The sequence below is a fragment of the Phocoena phocoena genome, chromosome 3 (assembly GCF_963924675.1).
Source record: "Phocoena phocoena chromosome 3, mPhoPho1.1, whole genome shotgun sequence".
Taxonomy (NCBI): Eukaryota; Metazoa; Chordata; class Mammalia; order Artiodactyla; family Phocoenidae; genus Phocoena; species Phocoena phocoena.
The window spans coordinates 31,884,741-31,905,055 of record NC_089221.1 but is presented as its reverse complement, the minus strand read 5'-3'; the positions used below and the strand labels follow the sequence as shown (position 1 = coordinate 31,905,055).

Sequence of the window (20,315 nt, the reverse complement as noted above, 5' to 3'; positions counted from 1 at the left end):
ATCCTTTACTGAAAAGGCTGAAAAGAATGTTAGAATCAGCTTGTCAGTTTTCCCCTACATACACACATACACATTCAAACATGCCAGGATTTTGATTGATATTACATTAAATCTATCAATTTAGGAGGATTTTTATTCTTACAATATTGAGTCTTCCAAGCCATGAACATGGTATAGCCTTCCATTTATTTAGATTTTCTTTGATTTATTTTAGTGATATGAGGTCTTTTATATCTTTTGGTAAATTTATTCCTAGTTTGATGTTTTCTCGTGCTATTAAAAATTGATGTTTTTAAATTGCATTTTCTATAGACTGCTATATAGAAAGACAACTGATTTATACTGAGCTTTTACTTGGCTTCACTTGATTCTTTTGTAAGTGAATTTCTTTGAAAAGAAAATCAGTATATTTCAAGTACTGCCCTCTCATATTTATTTCTCCTTCAATTTTTCCTTCTACTTCTGTCTAGTTTGCTCCTGTTATTTGGATTTTAAGTATTTCAACTTAATATATCTGCCAGATCCTAAAATAATCAGCATTTTAAATATCCTCAAAATTTGGGGTATGTGAATTTAATAAAACGACCAAAAGTTTGTCCTTAAGTTTAAAACAGTTTTCAAAATAAATATGTCAGTGTTAGTTTTATTATCCAGTTGGTAAACTTTCATATAAATACTCATTACTTCTCTTAATGTTACCTAAGATACTTGAAGGATGTAATGCTTATCTCTGGGGAAAGTATGTGAAATTTTCTAGGTCTTGTTTGATAAACTAAGGACTATTTTAAAAATTCAGGTTTTTAAAAATAAAGTTATCTTTTAGACTTTTTCAATGAGTAGATAGTCGTTTAACAAAACTTACCTCCATGGAAGATAGTTTGGATAAATATGACAGTAGGAAATATCAGTTTCTGTATATGCTTGGTTAAGTAAGATTACAGAAATATCACTTTCTATAATCAGTGTCAGACTGTAGAATTTTTATTTATCACTCTGTCTCACAAAACAAAAACAAAACAACTTTTTTTCTTTTTCTAGTCTTGCCCCTACAAAAACAGAACAGTCTCATTAAAGAAGAAAAACAACAAAAGATCAGTAGTCCCTTGGAATATAGGGATATGTAGAATTTTACCAAGAGTGACTTTGTAAATAATAGTCCTTATAACTTATTTAAGAACTCTGAAACTTGTACCATGGCTTATACTGACTTATGATTTGGTACTTCTTTTCAAATCACAGTAAAAAAGGATAGGTAATAATACTATTAACCCGTAGATTTTTCTGATTTAACTAGTTGGACAAAGGTTCCTTTGAGAGATTTGATGGACTCTGAAATGGGATTTAAGGGGAAAACATGATAGTTGATCTCTTCAGGTTGCTATTGGGGAGTTTCCAAATGAGCTAATGGTCACTCTTAAGTATATGTTAATCCATCACTCCTAATGTAATATGAACTCTGAAACAACATGCTATACAAAGAATGGTAATTCCGGCACCATTCAAAATGTAAGCAAATGATTTTTTAAGGAAATTGTCCAAAATGTAATTAACATTTATGAAACATAACGTTTTCAGAGAAAATATACATAATCAAAGTAACTACTTTTTTTTCTTTTTTTTTTTAATTAGATCCACCTGATATTCCTCAAAAACTGAACTGTGAGACATATGACTTAAAAGAGATTATATGCACTTGGAATCCAGGAAGACCGACGTTCTTGGTGGGCCCACGCAATACAAGTTACACTTTATTTGAAAGGTAAAGGTCTCTGGGAAAGGTTGTCAGAACAGTGAGGAGTACCTTGGAAGGATATTAAATGGTATAAGAAGATGCTCTGTTTCATTTATGAGAACAAATATAAAACAAAATATGCTGTAGAAAATTGGGTATACTATAAATACTGCATTTTAAACACATGCAGACTCGATATCTTGTTGTCTTTTTTAAAAAGCCTCTAGAAGGAAGAATCCTCATATATGAACAGAGACTGTCTCTGGGTAGTGGGCTTAATGGCTGATTTTTTTCTTCTGTTTTCTGCCTTGTATATATTTTCTTCCCTGAGTATGTAGTATATCTATAATTAGAAATACAGACTTTTAAAAAAAAACATTTATTAGAAATTTACCCGTTCATCTTTTCCTGCAATAAATCTCTTGCCATTTTGAAATTATTTTAATATTCTTTAATGTTCTCTTAATTCAGTTTTTCAGGAAAATATGTTAGATTTAAAAGAGTTGAGTTGCCCACAAATGAAAGCTATCAGTTATTCTTTCAAATGCTTCCAAATCAAGAAATATACAATTTTACGTTGAATGCTCGAAATCCTCTGGGTCAATCAGAATCAACACTTTTAGTTAACATAACTGAAAAAGGTAAGCTGCTGCATAAACCAGTGTCTTAAAAATAACTTTAGAAGTGGTAAAATGTCTCGAGATTAATGAAAAGTGCTTCTAGGGATTTCTTTTTACTGATTATTTCCTTTATATTTACTTAATACTAATGTTGTAAATTTCATTTAAAAATCTTTATAATTTCAAGTTTCACTGTTTTATTAAATTCAAATAAAAATTTGAATTAATCGTTTCATAGAAATTGTAAGTGGCTTTATCTGATAGTTTTTGATTTCTGAAAATAGTTTTCTGCCCAATTTTTTTTTTCTTTTTTTTTTTTTGCGGTACGCGGGCCTCTCACTGTTGTGGCCTCTCCCGCGGCGGAGTGCAGGCTCAGCGGCCATGGCTCACGGGCCCAGCTGCTCCGCGCCATGTGGGATCTTCCCGGACCGGGGCACGAACCTGTGTCCCCTGTGTTGGCAGGTGGACTCTCAACCACTACGCCACCAGGGAAGCCCTGCCCAATTTTTAAAACCTTTTTATTTTGCAATAGTTGTAGACTGACAGGTGGTTGTAAAAATAATTACAGTCCTTCATCTGACTTTCTCAGTGGTAGCATGTTATGTAACTGTAGTACCATGTCCAAATTAGGCAGTTGACCCTGGTTCAACACTGAACCAGACTACTGACCTTGCTCAGTTTTCACCAGTTTTTATATGCATTTAATTGTGTGTGTGTGTGTGTGTGTGTAGTTCTGTGCAGTCGGATCCACTTACAGATTCATGCAACCCACCAATACAGTTCAGATACAGAATTCTTCTGTCGCCCACAGGAACCGCCTCCCGCTGTCACTGTAGCAACACCACCCACACCCCCATCAACACACACGGGCGCGTGCTAGAATCTTTGTTCCTGGAAAACAGCTAGTCTCTTCCTCATCGCTATTGTTTTGTTATTTTGGGAATGGTGTGTAAATGGAGTTGTACACTATTTAACCTTTAGAGATTGGCATTTTTTACTAAGGATGATGTCCTTGAGATCCATCCAAGTGTGTATCAGTAAATAGTTTGTTCCTTTTTACTGCTGATGATTTCTGGATTTTTACCAACCCTATTAAGGTACAGCTCAAAATAGAAATAAAAGAGGCCTGTCTTTTTGGCACTCATTCCTGTGTTCATTCCACGTGTATCAACCCTGTGCCAGGCTCTGCAACACACAGAGCAGTGGCGTAGAGGCCTTCTCTTAGAGACAGTCAGGGGCGTAAGGTTGCCTTACTTGTGAATATGTCACTTTTATCAATTATTCCTTCTCATCTTTTTTGTTATGTCTTGATTTTTTCCATAAGGTCACAAAAGCTACATCTTATACTTGCATGGCAGTTTTATATTTTTTTTTTCTGCCCTCTGCCATTTCAGCCATATCTTCCACATGATTCTTTCCTATCACTCAATTTGGTATATGCACTATCACCAGTGTAATGTGCGGTTTGCTTCACTGTACCTTTGTTCTTGCCAAGACCCCAGCCTGAAATGATTTTCTGCAACTGTTTTGCCAGTTTCATTCTGATTCATCCTTCAAAGCTCATCTTAAGTCCTATCTTCACTGTACATCTGCACTTACATCTAAATTCCTGTAGCAGTGAATATCTGTACCACGCATTTAGGACTTAATGTATATACTCTTGTTGATTTTCCTTCTTTCTGTTTGTCAGTCCCCAAGTAAATGAGGGGTTCCTTAAAGGTGGAGACTGACTTACTACCTTTTAGTATTTCTGATGCCAACTGAGGAACCTTGAGCGTGAATGGTTCTTAAACAATGCTGGCCTGGTGTCAGCAGTAAAGGTGAGATTTGTATTCCACACAACAGTGGGTGGAACATTGTTGATCAGCACTGATGACATCTCTTCTGTTTTTTGTTTTCTTTGACTCTCACTTGTCATATTAGAAAAGAGCTTTCAAAGTAATCTTTGAAAATTGTATTTACAGTTCATCCCCATATTCCTACTTCAATCAAAGTGAAGGATATCAGTTCAACAGCTGTTACACTTTCCTGGCATTTACCGGGCAGCTTTGCAAAGATTAAACTGTTATGTCAAATTGAAATTAATAAAACTAACTCAGTACATGAATTGGTGAGTAAGATTCTTCTATAAACTTCCTTTGAGATTATTTTGGATAACATACTTAGTTTTCAAAAAGAATTAAGTAAATTGGTATGCACAAGCGCTCAGATGACTTATTATAGAGATTTACTAAGTGTGAAGACATTATATATCAATATCATAACAGCATTATATTTAGCACTTAAAAACAGTTATAATACCAGATATTATAGAACGTAAGTTTGACTTCTACTACTCAGAATATTTCCAGGTCTAGTATAGTACCTGGCATGTAACTGGTGCTCAATAAATTTGTGAATGAATTAGTAGTTTTTGCTGTAACTGTTGGTGTTAGTTAATGGACTAATCGGCACCAAAGAGAAGATGTGATTTTTAAAGGTGCTAAGTGCAGCAATAGGAGCAAGTTATAATTGGGCGTTATAAGTGAAAACACGGCTTTTTAGTACATTTTACATCCGTAGGTTGACTTTTATGCTGTACCATCTTGTAATTTGGGGTAGGTCCAAAATAAATGATGTACTTAAATAGTCACTTGGAAGCTTATTGATAATTTCTAGAAAATCAGTCAAACTGCAAAACGTAACCCAGAAAGCCTCTTTGCAATAAGTAATTGGGAACTCAGAGACTTTCCTGAGACATGCAAATCCTCAAATTTGTTTAGAATTGCTTCATCTTAATTTATTTAGTTTAAATATTGAATAGTCTACATGTTTAGCACCACACTAGAGGTTCTAAGTGCCATATAAAAAAAGATGCATAAGATGATGCCTGCCTCCAGTCAGTTTCCAGATATCATCTGAATAATGTATTTAATCCTCAAGGTCATCTTAGATTACTAAGTTATATTAAGGTATATTGCATTACCATTAACCATTGACTGAATATCATCTTCTCTGCATAATTAATTGACCATTATTACTTAGATCCAACATTTGGACTAAAAAGATACTTCAATTTTATTTATTGTTGTTGCAGAACATAATTTCACTGATTTAGCATTTATATAAGAATTAAAATATAGTGGATGAACTGTCTTTGGTTTTATAGAGGTAAACTCTTATGACATTCAGTCAATTTATGTTACAAATTTGGGAGGCTTTCTTGTAAAAAAAGTATATGAGTGTATGTATGTATTTATATACATGTGATATTGTATATGTAATATATATATTTGTTTCTAATAGCGGAATGTCACAATGAAAGGAATAGAAAATTCAAGTTATCTTGCTGCTGTGGATAAATTAAATCCATATACTATATATACTTTTCGGATTCGTTGTTGTACCGACCCCTTCTGGAAATGGAGCAAGTGGAGCAATGAAAAACAGTATTTAACCACAGAAGCCAGTAAGTTAACTGAATGACTTACGGCTAATTATTACTATGGATCCTGAAATTTTGTTTTTAAAAGAAAATGTCACCAAAGTGACTAAAAGCAGGAGAATGTTTAGATAAATTGTGTAACTATATAATGCCTGCTAGTAAAATATCATACAGACATTTTAAATGATGGTTTTTCAAGTTTTGTGATAATATGGAAAAATGCTTGGCATGTGTTATGTGAAAAGACTAGGCTACCCTATCCACAATATGATTGCAACTGTATTAAAATGATACATAGGAAACCAAACTTGAAACCATAGTAAGATTATGGAGTGATTTTTCTCACACTCTTTCCTCCTATTCCTGGAGTTTTCATAACCTATTTAGAGTATCCCTTTATTGAAAAGAATTTTTAATAAAGCTAATTTGGTGGAATTTTTATTTGTGACCTAGGCCTGAGAAATGGATGGGACTACAAGTTCTTGAACTTTAGTTTCTGTGGTACGCCCAGGTCAATATATCTGTTATAATCAGGTAACTGGTTATCTAAGTATGATAATTTCTAAAGACAGAATGAGATACTATTCTTGATTAAGCAGATGTCAGCTTTAAAACAAAGCAAAAAATTTAGAAATAGGTATAATTTTCAGAAATCATTCAACAAAAGGTAGCAAAAGCTTTATTTGAACTATATAATATAGGGAATATAAAACTTCTTCCAAAAAATTTAACAAACAGTAAGACAGAAAAGGACAGGTATTAACCCAGATTTTGTCTCTTTACATGAAGACTAGAAAGATGAGAGAGGATCCTTACAGTACATGTAAGAATTGTTTGGATCATGCTTGAGTCCAGGGAGAGAGTGTATTAGTTATCTATTGCTATGACAAATTACCTCAGAACTCAGTGGCTTAGAACAGCAAACGTTTGTTATCTCACAGTGTCTGTGGATCAGAAATTTAGACAGCTTAGCTGAGGCTACAGTCAGGATGTGGGTAGGGGCTGCAGGCTTGATTGGGGCTAGAAGATTGCCTTTCAGGATGGTTCAGTCACATGCCTGTTGGCAGGAGGCCTCGGTTCCTCACCACGTGGGCCTCTGCATAGGGCTGCTGGAGTGTCCTCAACATGGCAACCAGCAAGTCCCAGACTTACTGATCAAAGAGAGAACAAGGCAGCCTCCACAATGTCTTTTATGTCCTAGCCTCAGAAGGGACATACATCACATCTGCCGTACCCTACTTGTCACACAGGCCAACGCTGATACAGTGTGAGAGGGACCACACAAGGGCATGAATGTCAGGAAGCGAGACCAATATCATTGGTCATTTTGGAGACTGGCTGCTTTTGCTTTCAGTTGATGAGCTGTTGTTGCCAAGAGGAAACATTTTATTTATGCCTCATTAAGATGAAGGCATTAATTCATTTAACAAATACTTGTTGAGTATCCACCATGTGTCAGGAATTGTTCTAGTTACTAGGAATATAGCAGGGAATAAAACAGCAATCTCTGTCCATGGAGTTTATAGGATAAAGGATTAGAAATGAGTTTTAAAAATATGTATACAGTAGCATATTGGGAGGCAGTGAGTGCCACAGAAAAAAATAAAACCTAGAGAGAGGGCTAGGGAATGAAGGCCAGGTGGTTGAGGAGGGAGGTTGCAATTTTAAATAGAGTAGCTGGAAGAGACTTCACTAATAGGTAACACTTGATCTGAGATGCAAAGGAGGTGGTGAAGGAAGCTACGTGGTTAATTCAGAGAAGAAAAGTTCTAGGCAGAGGAAGAGAGGGCATAGGAAGTGCAGAAAGCCTGGGGCAGGTGTCCTTGGCATGTTTGAGGAGCAGCCAGGAAACCAGTGTGTAGCCAGAGCCAGCTTGAGTAAGGGGGGAGAGACGGATGTGAGATGGAGAGGCAGCCTTGGACCCATTTCTGAGGGACTTGAGGGTGATTTTAACCCATTGTAAGGGGCCTTGTGTTTTGTAGACATTTGGAGCTCAGCTTTTCCATTGCTCCATTTTCTAAGTGGAAGCCACTGACTTCTTCACATTTTTATTGAGAATTTCAAAAACCTAGACAAAAATTTCAAATACCATCATCCCACTTATTGATCTTATCAACGTACATAGTATGCATCTTCAAATACCAACTTTTAAATCTCTTTTCTAGTTCCTTCAAAGGGACCAGATACTTGGAGAGAGTGGAGTTCTGACGGAAAAAATTTAATAATATATTGGAAGGTAAATATCTAATTCTTCCTTGAATATTTAAATAACTTTATTATGCTGAACTACTTAACTTACATATGGTACCTGGGTTATCAGGCAGCCAGGATTTCCCAGACTGGCTTAGCATACAGTATTGCTGAGAATGTGACCTGGCTTCTAAAAGCCCCAGATTCCACATCACTGCAGATGCACCAGTCACTGTAGTGAGGATGTCTGTGTCAAGAGCTGAGCATTCTTTAGTTTGATTTTATGAGGCCTGTAAAGATTTCATGAATTCCATCTCTCTCACTTTAGTCAGAAATGCAGCCAGAAACCACAAGTTAGAATCTCAAGTGTTTATGTTACATTTTCAATTCAATGACTAGGAAACCAACTTTATATATATATATCATGTGTAATTTGTTGTCCCCTAAGTAAATTGCATTATCATATGACAATTATAAAGTTTTACATAGTTTTCTAAAATTCTAGATAAAACATGAATTGCATTATGTTTTACTAGCTTTTCCTTACCAGAGCAGATGTTTTTGTTGCTATATTTTTTTATCTGATTTATGAACATCAAAACCATGAACAATTGTCTTCTACACCAGATTTCATAGGAACAGTTATAACCCGATTCTTTTAAGCAGTGAATTTTGTTATTTAAATTTAAACTATTATTTTTATAAAAATTTGATATCTTTACAGCTTTAAGTAAAGTAAATCTTTGAAGTCTGTGAGCAAGTTGTTTACAAATTCCATTGCTTCGAGGTTGTCTGTATATGACTGTGCATCCCCTCTTACTCTTGATTAGCAAATCCCCTGGCTACTCTCAGTTGTCTGTCAGATTTCACAATAATATAGTAACAATTATATAAATTACTTCAATGTGAGAAAGTTTAGAATATTGTTCAAACGAGATAAATGTTTAACCAAGGATTAAAAATACTGAAGCAATTTGGATTCTAACTTCAGTGACTAGTTGATGGTTCTGCCATATTTGGTTGGAAAATTAAGTTGTTTTGGACATGTTAAGTTTTTTAAACATGTGCCACAAGGAGATCTGAGTACAGTTCAGTAGGAGGTAGTTTGATGTAAGGCTCTGGAGCTCGGGAGAGGTCTGAGCTAAAGACATAGCTGTGAGTAAGCAAATAACTGGGATCACTCAGGGAGAGCATGCAGGGTAGAAAGAGGCCAAGAGTGGAACTGTAGGTGATGGCAGGATATAAAGGACCAGCAAAGGAGGAGGATCCAGCAGGGGAGATTGGGAAGGCCAGAGAGGCAGGAAGACCAGAAGAAAATAGCTTTTGCAGAAACCAGGGGAGGGGGTGTGTGTGAAGGAATGAATAGTATCAAATGAAACCCACAAGTCTTAGGATGGTAACATGTCCACTTTACCAGGCCATTGGAGAGCCATCGGGGAACTCTGCTGGAGCAGTGTCTTCAGCAGAGTATTAATGTCAGTGTCAGTCTGGATCAGAGGGTCCCATGCACTGTTATATGAATTGGAGCAATTATTTTAAAAAGCAGTTTAGCTATATAAATAAAGAAGTTTGAATGTGAGGGAGACCTTCAAGATGGTGGAGGAGTAAGACATGGAGATCACCTTCCTCCCCACAAATACATCAGAAATACATCTACACATGGAACAATTCCTACAGGACACCTACTGAACACTGGCAGAAGACCTCAGACTTCCCAAAAGGCAAGAAACTCCCCACATACCTGGGAAGGGCAAAAGAAAAAAAGAAAAAACAGAGACAAAAGAATAGGGACGGGACCTGCACCTCTAGGAGGGAGCTGTGAGGGAGGAAAAGTTTCCACACACTAGGAAGCCCCTTCACTGGCGGAGACAGGGGGTGGCGGGGGGGAAGCTTCGGAGCCACAGAGGAGAGCGCGGCAACGGGGGTGCAGAGGACAAAGAGGTGAGATTCCCACACAGAGGATCGGTGCCGAACAGCCTGAGAGGCTTGTCTGCTCACCCGCCGGGGTGGGCAGGGCTGGGAACTGAGGCTCGGGCTTCGGAGGTCAGACCCCAGGGATAGGACTGGGGTTGGCTGCGTGAACACAGCCTGAAGGGGGCTAGTATACCACAGCTAGCCAGGAGGAAGTATGGGATAAAGTCTGGAAATGCCTAAGAGACAAGAGACCATTGTTTTGGGGTGGACAAGGAGAGGGGATTCAGAGCACCGCCTAAACGAGCTCCAGAGACGGGCATGAGCCGCGGCTATCAACGTGGACAACAGAGACGGGCATGAGACGCTAAGGCTGCTGCTGCTGCCACCAAGAAGCATGTGAGTGGTGAGCACAGGTCACTCTCCACACCTCCCTTCCGGGGAGCCTGTGCAGCCCGCCACTGCCAGGGTCCCATGATCCAGGGACAACTTCCCCGGGAGAATACACAGTGCGCCTCAGACTGGTGCAACATCAGGCAGGCCTCTGCCGCTGCAGGCTCGCCCCGCATTCCGTACCCCTCCCTCCCTTAAGCCTGAGTGAGCCAGAGCCCCGTAATCAGCTGCTACTTTAACCTCGACCTGTCTGAGCTAAGAACAGATGCCCTCAGGTGACCTACACGCAGAGGCGGGGCCAAGTCTAAAGCTGAACCCCAGGAGCTGTGTGAAAAAAGAAGACGAAGGGAAATCTCTCCCAGTAGTCTCAGGAGCAGCGGAGTAAATCTCCACAATCAACTTGATGTACCATGCGTCTGTGGGATACCTGAATAGTCAACGAATCATCGCAAAGTTGAGGCAGTGGCCTTCGGGAGAAATTGTAGACTTGGGGTTTGCTTTCTGCATCTAATTTGTTTCTGGTTTTATGTTTATCTTAGTTTAGTATTTAGAGTTTATTATCATTGGTAGATTTGTTTATTGATTTGGTTGCTCTCTTCCTTTTTTTTTTATATAGATACATATATTTTTTTCCCTTTTTTCTTTTTGTGAGTGTGTATGTGTATGCTTCTTTGTGTGAATTTGCCTGTATAGCTTTGCTTTTACCATTTGTCCTAGGGGTGTGTCTGTCCGTTTTTTTTGTTTTCTTTGTTTTTGTATAGTTTCTAGCACTTATTATCATTGATGGATTTGTTTTTGGGTTTGGTTGCTCCCTTCTTCCTTTCTTTTTTTTTCTTTATTACTTTTAATTATTTGATTAATTAATTAATTTATTTATACATTTATTTATTTATTTTTGGCTGCACTGGGTCTTTCTTTCTGTGCGTGGGCTTATCCCTAGTTGTGGCGAGGGGGGGCTACTCTTTGTTGCTGTGCGCAGGCTTCTCATTGCAGTGGCTTCTCTTCTTGTGGAGCACGGGCTCTAGGCATGCAGGCTTCAGTAGCTGTGGCTCTCAGGCTCTGGAGTGCAGGTTCAGAAGTTGTGGCGCACGGGCTTAGGTGCTCCACGGCACGTGGGATCTTCCTGGACCAGGGCTCGACCCTGTGTCCCCTGCATTGGCATGTGGATTATCAACCACTGCGCTACCAGGGAAGCCCAATTTTGGTTATTTTTAATAATTTTTTTTATTTTGTATTTTAATAACTTTATTTTATTTTTTTCTGTCTTTTTCTTCTCCCTTTTCTTCTGAGCTATGTGGCTGACAGAGTCTTGGTGCTCAGGCCGGATGTCAGGCCTGAGCCTCTGAGGTGGGAGAGCCGAGTTCAGGACATAGGTCCACCAAGACCTCCCAGCTCCACGTAATACCAAACGGTGAAAGCTCTCCCAGAGATCTCCATCTCAACACTAAGACCCAGCTCCACTCAACGACCAGCAAGCTACAGTGCTGGACACCCTGTGCCAAACAACTAGCAAGACAGGAACACAACCCCACCCATTAGAAGAGAGGCTGCCTAAAATCATAATAAGGTCACAGACACCCCAGAACACACCACTGGACGTGGTCCTGCACACCAGAAAGACAAGATCCAGCCTCATCCCCCAGAACACTGGCACTAGTCCCCTCCACCAGGAAGCCTACACAACCTACTGAACCAACCTTATCCAATGGAGGCAGACACCGAAAACAACGGGAACTGCGAACCTGCAGCCTGCGAAAAGGAGACCCCAAACACAGTAAGTTAAGCAAAATGAGAAGACAGAGAAATACACAGCAGATGAAGGAGCAAGGTAAATACCCACCAGACCAAACAAATGAAGGGAAATAGGCAGTCTACCTGAAAAAGATTTCAGAGTAATGATAGTAAAGGTGATCCAAAATCGTGGAAATAGAATGGAGAAAACACAAGAAACGTTTCACAAGGACCTAGAAGAAGTAAAGAGCAAACAAACAATGATGAACAACACAATAACCAAAGTTAAAAGTTCTCTAGAAGGAATCAATAGCAGAGTAACTGAGGCAGAACAAGGGATAAGTGACTGGAAGATAAAATAGTGGAAATAACTACCACAGAGCAGAATAAAGAAAAAAAGAACGAAAAGAATTGAGGACGGTCTCTGAGACCTCTGGGACAACATTAAATGCACCAACATTCGAACTGTAGGGGTCCCAGAAGAAGAAGAGAAAAAGGGACTGAGGAAATATTTGAAGAGATTATAGCTGAAAACTTCCCTAATATGGGAAGGGAAATAGTCATCAAGTCCAGGAAGTGCAGAGAGTCCCATACAGGATAAATCCAAGGAGAAACATGCCAAGACACATATTAATCAAACTATCAAAAGTTAAATACAAAGAAAAAATATTAAAAGCATCAAGGGAAAAGCAACAAATAACATACAAGGGAATCCGCATAAGGTTAACAGCTGATCTTTCAGCAGAAACTCTCCAAACCAGAAGGCATTGGCAGGACATATTTAAAGTGATAAAAGGGAAAAACCTACAACCAAGATTACTCTACCCAGCAAGGATCTCATTCAGATTTGACGGAGAAATTAAGAGCTTTAGAGATAAGCAAAAGCTAAGAGAATTCAGCACCACCAAACCAGCTTTAAAACAAATGCTAAAAGAAATTCTCAAGTCAGGAAACACAAGAGAAGGAAATAACTTAAAATTACAAACCTAAAACAATTAACAGAATGGTAATAGGAACATACATATCGATAACTACCTTAAATGTAAATGGATTAAATGCTGCAACCAAAAGACATAGCCTGGCTGAATGGATACAAAAAAAAGACCCGTATATGTGCTGTCCACAAGAGACCCACTTCAGACCTAGGGACACGTACAGACTGAAAGTGAGGAGATGGAAAAAGATATTCCATGCAAACGGAAATCAAAGGAAAGCTGGAGTAGCAATTCTCATATCAGACAAAATAGACTTTAAAATAAAGACTATTAGAAGAGACAAAGAAGGACATTACATAATGATCAAGGGATCCATCCAAGAAAAAGATATAACATAATTGTAAATATTTATGCACCCATCCTAGGAGCACCTCAATACAAAAGGCAAATCCTAACAGCCATAAAAGGGGAAATGGACAGTAACAAAATCATAGTAGGGGACTTTAACACCCCACTTTCACCAATGGACAGATCATCCAAAATGAAAACAAAAAAGGAAACACAAGCTTTAAGTGATACATTAAAAAAGATGGGCTTAATTGACATTTATAGGACATTCCATCCAAAAACAACAGAATACACTTTCTTCTCAAGTGCTTATGGAACATTCTCCAGGATAGATCATATCTTGGGTCACAAATGAAGCCTTGGTAAATTTCAGAAAATTGAAATCTTATCAAGTATCTTTTCCAGCCACAACGGTATAAGACTACATGTCAATTACAGGAAAGAATCTGTAAAAAATACAAATACATGGAGGCTAAACAATACACTACTAAATAACCAAGGATCACTGAAGAAACCAGAGGAACTCAAAAAATACCTAGAAACAAATGACAATGAAAACATGACAACCCAAGACCTATGGGGTGCAGCAAAAGCAGTTCTGAGAGGGAAGTTTATAGCAATACAATCCTGCCTCAAGAAACAAGAAACATCGCAAATAAACAACCTAACCTGACACCTAAAGCAATTCGAGACAGAAGAACAAAGAAACCTCAAAGTTAGCAGAAGGAAAGAAATCATAAAGATCATATCAGAAATAAATGAAAAAGAAATGAAGAAAACAGTAGCAAAGATCAATAAAATTAAAAGCTGGCTCTTTGAGAAGATAAACAAAATTGGTAAACCATTAGCCAGACTCATCAAGCAAAAAAGGGAGAAGACTCAAATCAACAAAATTAGAAATGAAAAAGGAGAAGTAACAACTGACACTGCAGAAATACAAAGGATCATGAGAGATTACTACAGGCAACTCTATGCCAGTAAAATGGACAACCTGGAAGAAATGGACAAATTCTTTGGAAAGCACAACCTTCTGAGACTAAACCAGGAAGAAATAGAAAATATGGGGGCTTCCCTGGTGGCGCAGTGGTTGAGAATCTGCCTGCCAATGCAGGGGACACAGGTTCAAGCCCTGGTCTGGGAAGATCCCACATGCTGCAGAGCAACTAGGCCTGTGAGCCACAACTACTGAGCCTGTGCATCTGGAGCCTGTGCCCTGCAACAAGAGAGGCCGCAAAAAAAAAAAAAAAAAAAAAAGGCTGCAACAGTGAAAGGCCTGTGCACCACCACTGCCGCTGCTAGCCACAACTAGAGAAAGCCCTTGCACAGAAACGAAGACCCAACACAGCCAAAAATAAATAAATAAATAAAAACAGTTTCTTTAAAAAAAGAAAATATGAACACAACAAACACAAGCACTGAAATTGAAAATGTGATCAAAAATCTTCCAGCAGACAAAAGCCCAGGACCAGATGGCTTCAGGGGCGAATTCTATCACACATTTAGAGAAGAGCTAACACCTGTCCTTCTCAAACTCTTCCAAAATATTGCAGAGGGAGGAACACTCCCAAACTCATTCTACAAGGCCACCATCATCCTGATACCAAAACCAGACAAAGATGTCGCAAAGAAAGAAAATGACAGGCCAATATAACTGATGAACATAGATGCAAAAATCCTCAACAAAATACTAGCAAACAGAATCCAACAGCACATTAAAAGGATCATACACCATGATCAAGTGGGTTTCATCCCAGGAGTGCAAGGATTCTTCAATAACGCAAATCAATCAATGTGATAAACCATATTAACAAATTGAAGGAGAAAAACCATATGATCATCTCAATAGATGCAGAGAAAGCTTTTGACAAAATTCAACACCCATTTATGATAAAAAACCCTCCAGAAAGTAGGCATAGAGGGAACTTTCCTCAACATAATAAAGGCCAAATATGACAGACCCACAGCCAACATCGTTCTCAATGGTGAAAAACTGAAACCGTTTCCTCTAAGATCAGGAAAAAGACAAGGTTGTCCACTCTCACCACTATTATTCAACATAGTTTTGGAAGTTTTAGCCACAGAAATCAGAGAAGAAAGAAAAATAAAAGGAATACAAATCAGAAAAGAAGTAAAGCTGTCACTGTTTGCAGATGACATGATACTATACATAGAGAATCCTAAAGATGCTACCAGAAAACTACTAGAGCTAATCAATGAATTTGGTAAAGTAGCAGGATACAAAATTAATGGACAGAAATTTCTTGCATACCTATACACTAATGATGAAAAATCTGAAAGATAAATTAAGGAAACACTCCCATTTACCATTGCAACAAAAAGAATAAAATACCTAGGAATAAACTTGCCTAAGGAGACAAAATACCTGTATGCAGAAAACTATAAGACACTGATGAAAGAAGTTAAAGATGATACAAACAGATAGAGAGATATACCATGTTCTTGGATTGGAAGAATCAACATTGTGAAAATGACTCTACTACCCAAAGCAGTCTACAGATTCATTGCAATCCCTATCAAACTACCTAGGGCATTTTCCACAGAACCAGAACAAAAAACTTCACAATTTGTGTGGAAACACAAATGACCCCGAATAGCCAAAGCAATGTTGAGAAAGAAAAAACGGAGCTGGAGGAATCAGGCTCCCTGACTTCAGGCTATACTACAAAGGTACAGTAATCAAGAGAGTGTGGCATTGGCACAAAAACAGAAATATAGATCAATGGAACAGGATAGAAAGCCCAGAGATAAACCCAAACACATGTGGTCACTTTATTTTTGATAAAGGAGGCAAGAACATACAATGGAGAAAAGACAGCCTCTTCAATAAGTGGTGCTGGGAAAAGTTGACCAGCTACATGTAAAAGAATGAAATTAGAACACTCCCTAACGCCATACACAAAAATAAACTCAAAATGGATTAAAGACCTAAATGTAAGTCCAGAGACTATAAAACTCTTAGAAGAAAACATAGGCAGAACACTCTATGACATAATCACAGCAAGATCCTTTTTGACCCACCTCCTAGAGACATGGAAATTAAAACAAAAATGAACAAATGGGACCTAATGAAACTTAAAAGCTTTTGCACAGCAAAGGAAACCATAAACAAGATGTAAAGACAACCCTCAGAATGGGAGAAAATATTTGCAAATGAAGCAACTGACAAAAGATTAATCTCCAAAATTTACAGGCAGCTCATGCAGCTCAATATCAAAAAAACAACCCAATCCAAAACTGGGCAGAAGACCTAAATAGACATTTCTCCAAAGAAGATATACAGATTGCCAACAAACACATGAAAGGATGCTCCACATCAATAATTATTAGAGAAATGCAAATCAAAACTACAATGAGGTGTTACCTCACACCAGTCAGAATGGCCATCATCAGAAAATCTACAAACAATAAATGCTGGAGAGGGTGTGGCGAAAAGGGAACCCTCTTGCACTGTTGGTAGGAATGTAAATTGATACAGCCACTATGGAGAACAGTATGGAGGTTCCTTAAAAAACTAAAAATAGAACTACCATATTACCCAGCAATCCCATTGCTGGGCATGTACCCTGAGAAAACCATAATTGAAAGAGTCATGTACCACAATGTTCATTGTAGCTCTATTTACCATAGCCAGGACATGGAAGCAACCTAAGTGTCCATTGACAGATGAATAGATAAAGAAGATGTGGCACATATATACAACGGAGTATTACTAAGCCATAAAAAGAAATGAAATTGAGTTATTTGTAGTGAGGTGGTTGGACCTAGAGTCTGTTATCCAGAGTGAAGTAAGTCAGAAAGAGAAGAACAAATACCATATGCAAACACATCTGTATGGAATCTTAGAAAAAAAATAATGTTTCTGAACAACCTAGGGGCAGAAGAGGAATAAAGACACAGACGTTGAGAATGGACTTGAGGACATGGGGAAGGGTAAGCTGGGACGAAGTGAGAGTGGCATGGACATATATACACTACCAAACGTAAAATAGATAGCTAGTGGGAAGCAGCTGCATAGCACAGGGAGACCAGCTCGGTGCTTTGTGACCACCTGGAGGGGTGGGATTGGGAGGGTGGGAGGGAGAAGCAAGAGGGAGGAGATATGGGGATATATGTATATGTATAGGTGATTCATTTTGTTATAAAGCAGAAACTAACAGCATTGTAAAGTAATTATACTCCAATAAAGATGTTAAACATTCAAATTTCTTTTTTTTTTTTTTCCTTTTATCGAGTAAGTCCAATTTTGGGAACTCACATTAAAATATTAATCCTAGTCATGAAAAAAATATGTTGCACCAAAAGATTCATCTTAGTATTGTGAAAAATTGGGAACAACTTAAATTTCACTTATTTAAGGAATATTCAAGTAAAGTGATAAAAATGATACATGAAATATAAAGCTATTAAAATGTATATAACTGTATTATGGACAAATTTTTATTATAGAAGAGCAAAAAATGTAAATTGTATAGTATGATTGAAACAATTTTAATAAAAATCTCCATCTAGGAAAACAACTTGAAGGAAATATCACAAGGTAAGTGTATTTAAGAGATGGGAATATGGGAGATTTTTCTTGCTTTCTTCCAACTTTTTAGTATTTTCCACGTTTTCTGTAATGAGCAAGTACTCCTTTAAAATGAGAAAGCAAAAACTGTTTAAAAAAGCATGGTGCCATACTTTTTAATATTTTATTTTTTAAGTAGAGGAATGTTGCTCATCACTCCTTTTGGTTTAGTTCTGAAAAATATGAGGCTAAATATTTTGTTACTTAATTTTTATATTTCTGTGTGCTCTTCCTGCTTACAGCAAGTGTAGTGTTTCTTCAGAATCACTTTCCTGATTTATCTCAGTGGATTTTAAATCTGTGTTGTGCACTGTTAACGACTTCATCTTTTCTAACATTACTTTGTTAAGATTAGCAGAGTGTCCAGTTTGGACTCGATGGCCTCGCCTTGTCACATAATCACTCCTCGCAGGTTTTTATAACAGAATTTATTTTTCTGTTTCTGTAGCCTTTACCCATTAATGAAGCTAATGGAAAAATACTCTCCTATAATGTATCATGTTCGTCCGACGAGGAAACACAATCCCTTTCTGAAATTCCTGATCCTCAACATAAGGCAGAAATACAACTTGATAAAAGTGACTACATCATCAGTGTGGTGGCAAAAAATTCTGTGGGCTCATCGCCACCTTCTAAAATAGCTAGTATGGAAATTCCAAATGGTGAGTACTTAAGATAAAAGTAGTATATAAGAACAAGAAATTAAGGTGCAACGTTTGGAAGGTGTTACTTGCTCTCATAAATGTCAGCTTTCTTCTCATATACCCTGCTGCTGCTGATGTGTAAGGAGGAACAGGCAGATTAATGTCACGTATTGACGTTGAGAGGCAGCATTCGTTAATATTGACTTGAAGCGTCTACACGGATGGATAAAGTATTACTAAACCCAGTTACTTTAACACGTAATGTTGTAGAGTTATGGTAGTGGACATTACTCTTAGAAATATCTTAACAGTTTATTCAGACACCATTTTCACATATCTCCCCAAGACCATGACAGTTGATACTTAGCCAGCTGAGCTATTTTCAAACTGTGAGGCAGGAACAAATATTTTAAATGGCAGCTCTGTTGATAAGGCATTCTTTATTAATAGGAATCCTTTACTGATAAGAAATTCTTCTTAAAGTCTAAATTAGATCTTCAGTGTAAGCTTTAAGAAAACAACTGCAGTGTGATTTTAAAATTCCTTAGTGCCCCCCTGTAAATTTGATGGATTACCAGTGACTAGTCCATTCCTCCTTAGCTGCCTTGACAGCTTTTTGAGTCACAAGTTTTCAGCGGCCACTCCTGCCTCTTCTAGTTAACTCCTCTTCTGAGTCATTCCCTGGTCCCCCTTGCTATCCCACACTAATATGGGAGCACCTTTCTATGACTACCCACTCGGAGAGGCAGAGAAATTGGTCCAGTTTGGGTCCTAAGTACCTTTCCAGTTCTTGCCTGAGGCAGTGTCTTACTGCTTGTTATGTAACTGGTTCTTCATTTCAGTCAGTTGTGGGCACATCAGAAGGAAGGAGTTGGGGACACACCGTACATTCTGAGACACACAATATCGTCCAGAGCCCAGATAGCAGTGCATACCATAGAAGAGAGGTCTGCAGGTAGTGGTATGGAGTCAAAAGAAAGAAAAGGGAGAGAGATGTGAACGCCCATAGCAAGATAACCTGCTGATTTAAATTAGGTATTTAATGGCTCTCACTGTGTTATCTTTTAATTCAAGAGCTATATTCCTACCTTTTCTGTGTGTCCATCAGGACACAGTAATTTACAGAACTAACAATGGTCTGGCTATCAGCTTCCAGACAGTTACTGCAGCTTGGAACAAATCATTGTGCCTTGAGGATTTCCCGACTCAGAGGCCTTGCAGCCTCAGCGCAGGTTACCTTGTGGATTTTTAGTCACATTGAGTCAAGAAGCTGTCATATCCGAAGTCTTCTGTATTCCCAGCCAAGTTGTGGTCTTGTGTCTAGTAGTAGTTGCTTATGAATGCAAATTTTGTTCAAAAAACCTTTCCATGGCTTTTTACTGAACCCTTAAATATACATCAGTTAGAGAAATTACTTCTTTCCCCTATTTCTTGGAAAATTTCCCTCTCCCGTTGGCCACGCTGTCCTAACCCATGCTAATTCCTCACCCCCAACCTTGGGCCTCCCTTATCGCCTAGGCTGAGATCTGGCAGGATGAGGAAACCAAACCTCAGCATGGCCCCCTTCTGCCAGCCTCTGCACCTCACCCATCCGTGCTCGCGGATGCTTTCCCCTCTCTGCCCACACCGACCATCCCATCCCACCTCACCCCACAGCATTTCATCACTGTCGTGTCTCCACAATGCCTTCAGCCCACCCATGGGGTAGCAGTCTCCCTTGAAAGGAAGAGAGGGGCTGGCCCACCCACTCATTCACTGCATAGCATCGTGCTCCTGCTTTGCATGGCCTGTGCTCAGAG

At 38.3% G+C, this 20,315-nt stretch overlaps 1 protein-coding gene across 2 annotated transcripts in view; it reads left to right on the top strand.

Annotated features, from left to right (window-relative positions):
- LIFR (LIF receptor subunit alpha) overlaps nucleotides 1-20,315 on the top strand; it is a 52,300-nt gene that overhangs the window by 19,938 nt on the left and 12,047 nt on the right. For both annotated transcript variants that reach the window (XM_065873533.1, XM_065873534.1), the window contains exons 7-12: nucleotides 1,630-1,759; nucleotides 2,204-2,373; nucleotides 4,317-4,462; nucleotides 5,638-5,800; nucleotides 7,942-8,012; nucleotides 18,321-18,534. In XM_065873533.1, the coding sequence (XP_065729605.1) occupies nucleotides 1,630-1,759; nucleotides 2,204-2,373; nucleotides 4,317-4,462; nucleotides 5,638-5,800; nucleotides 7,942-8,012; nucleotides 18,321-18,534 (894 nt within the window). The remainder of the gene's footprint in view (nucleotides 1-1,629; nucleotides 1,760-2,203; nucleotides 2,374-4,316; nucleotides 4,463-5,637; nucleotides 5,801-7,941; nucleotides 8,013-18,320; nucleotides 18,535-20,315) is intronic.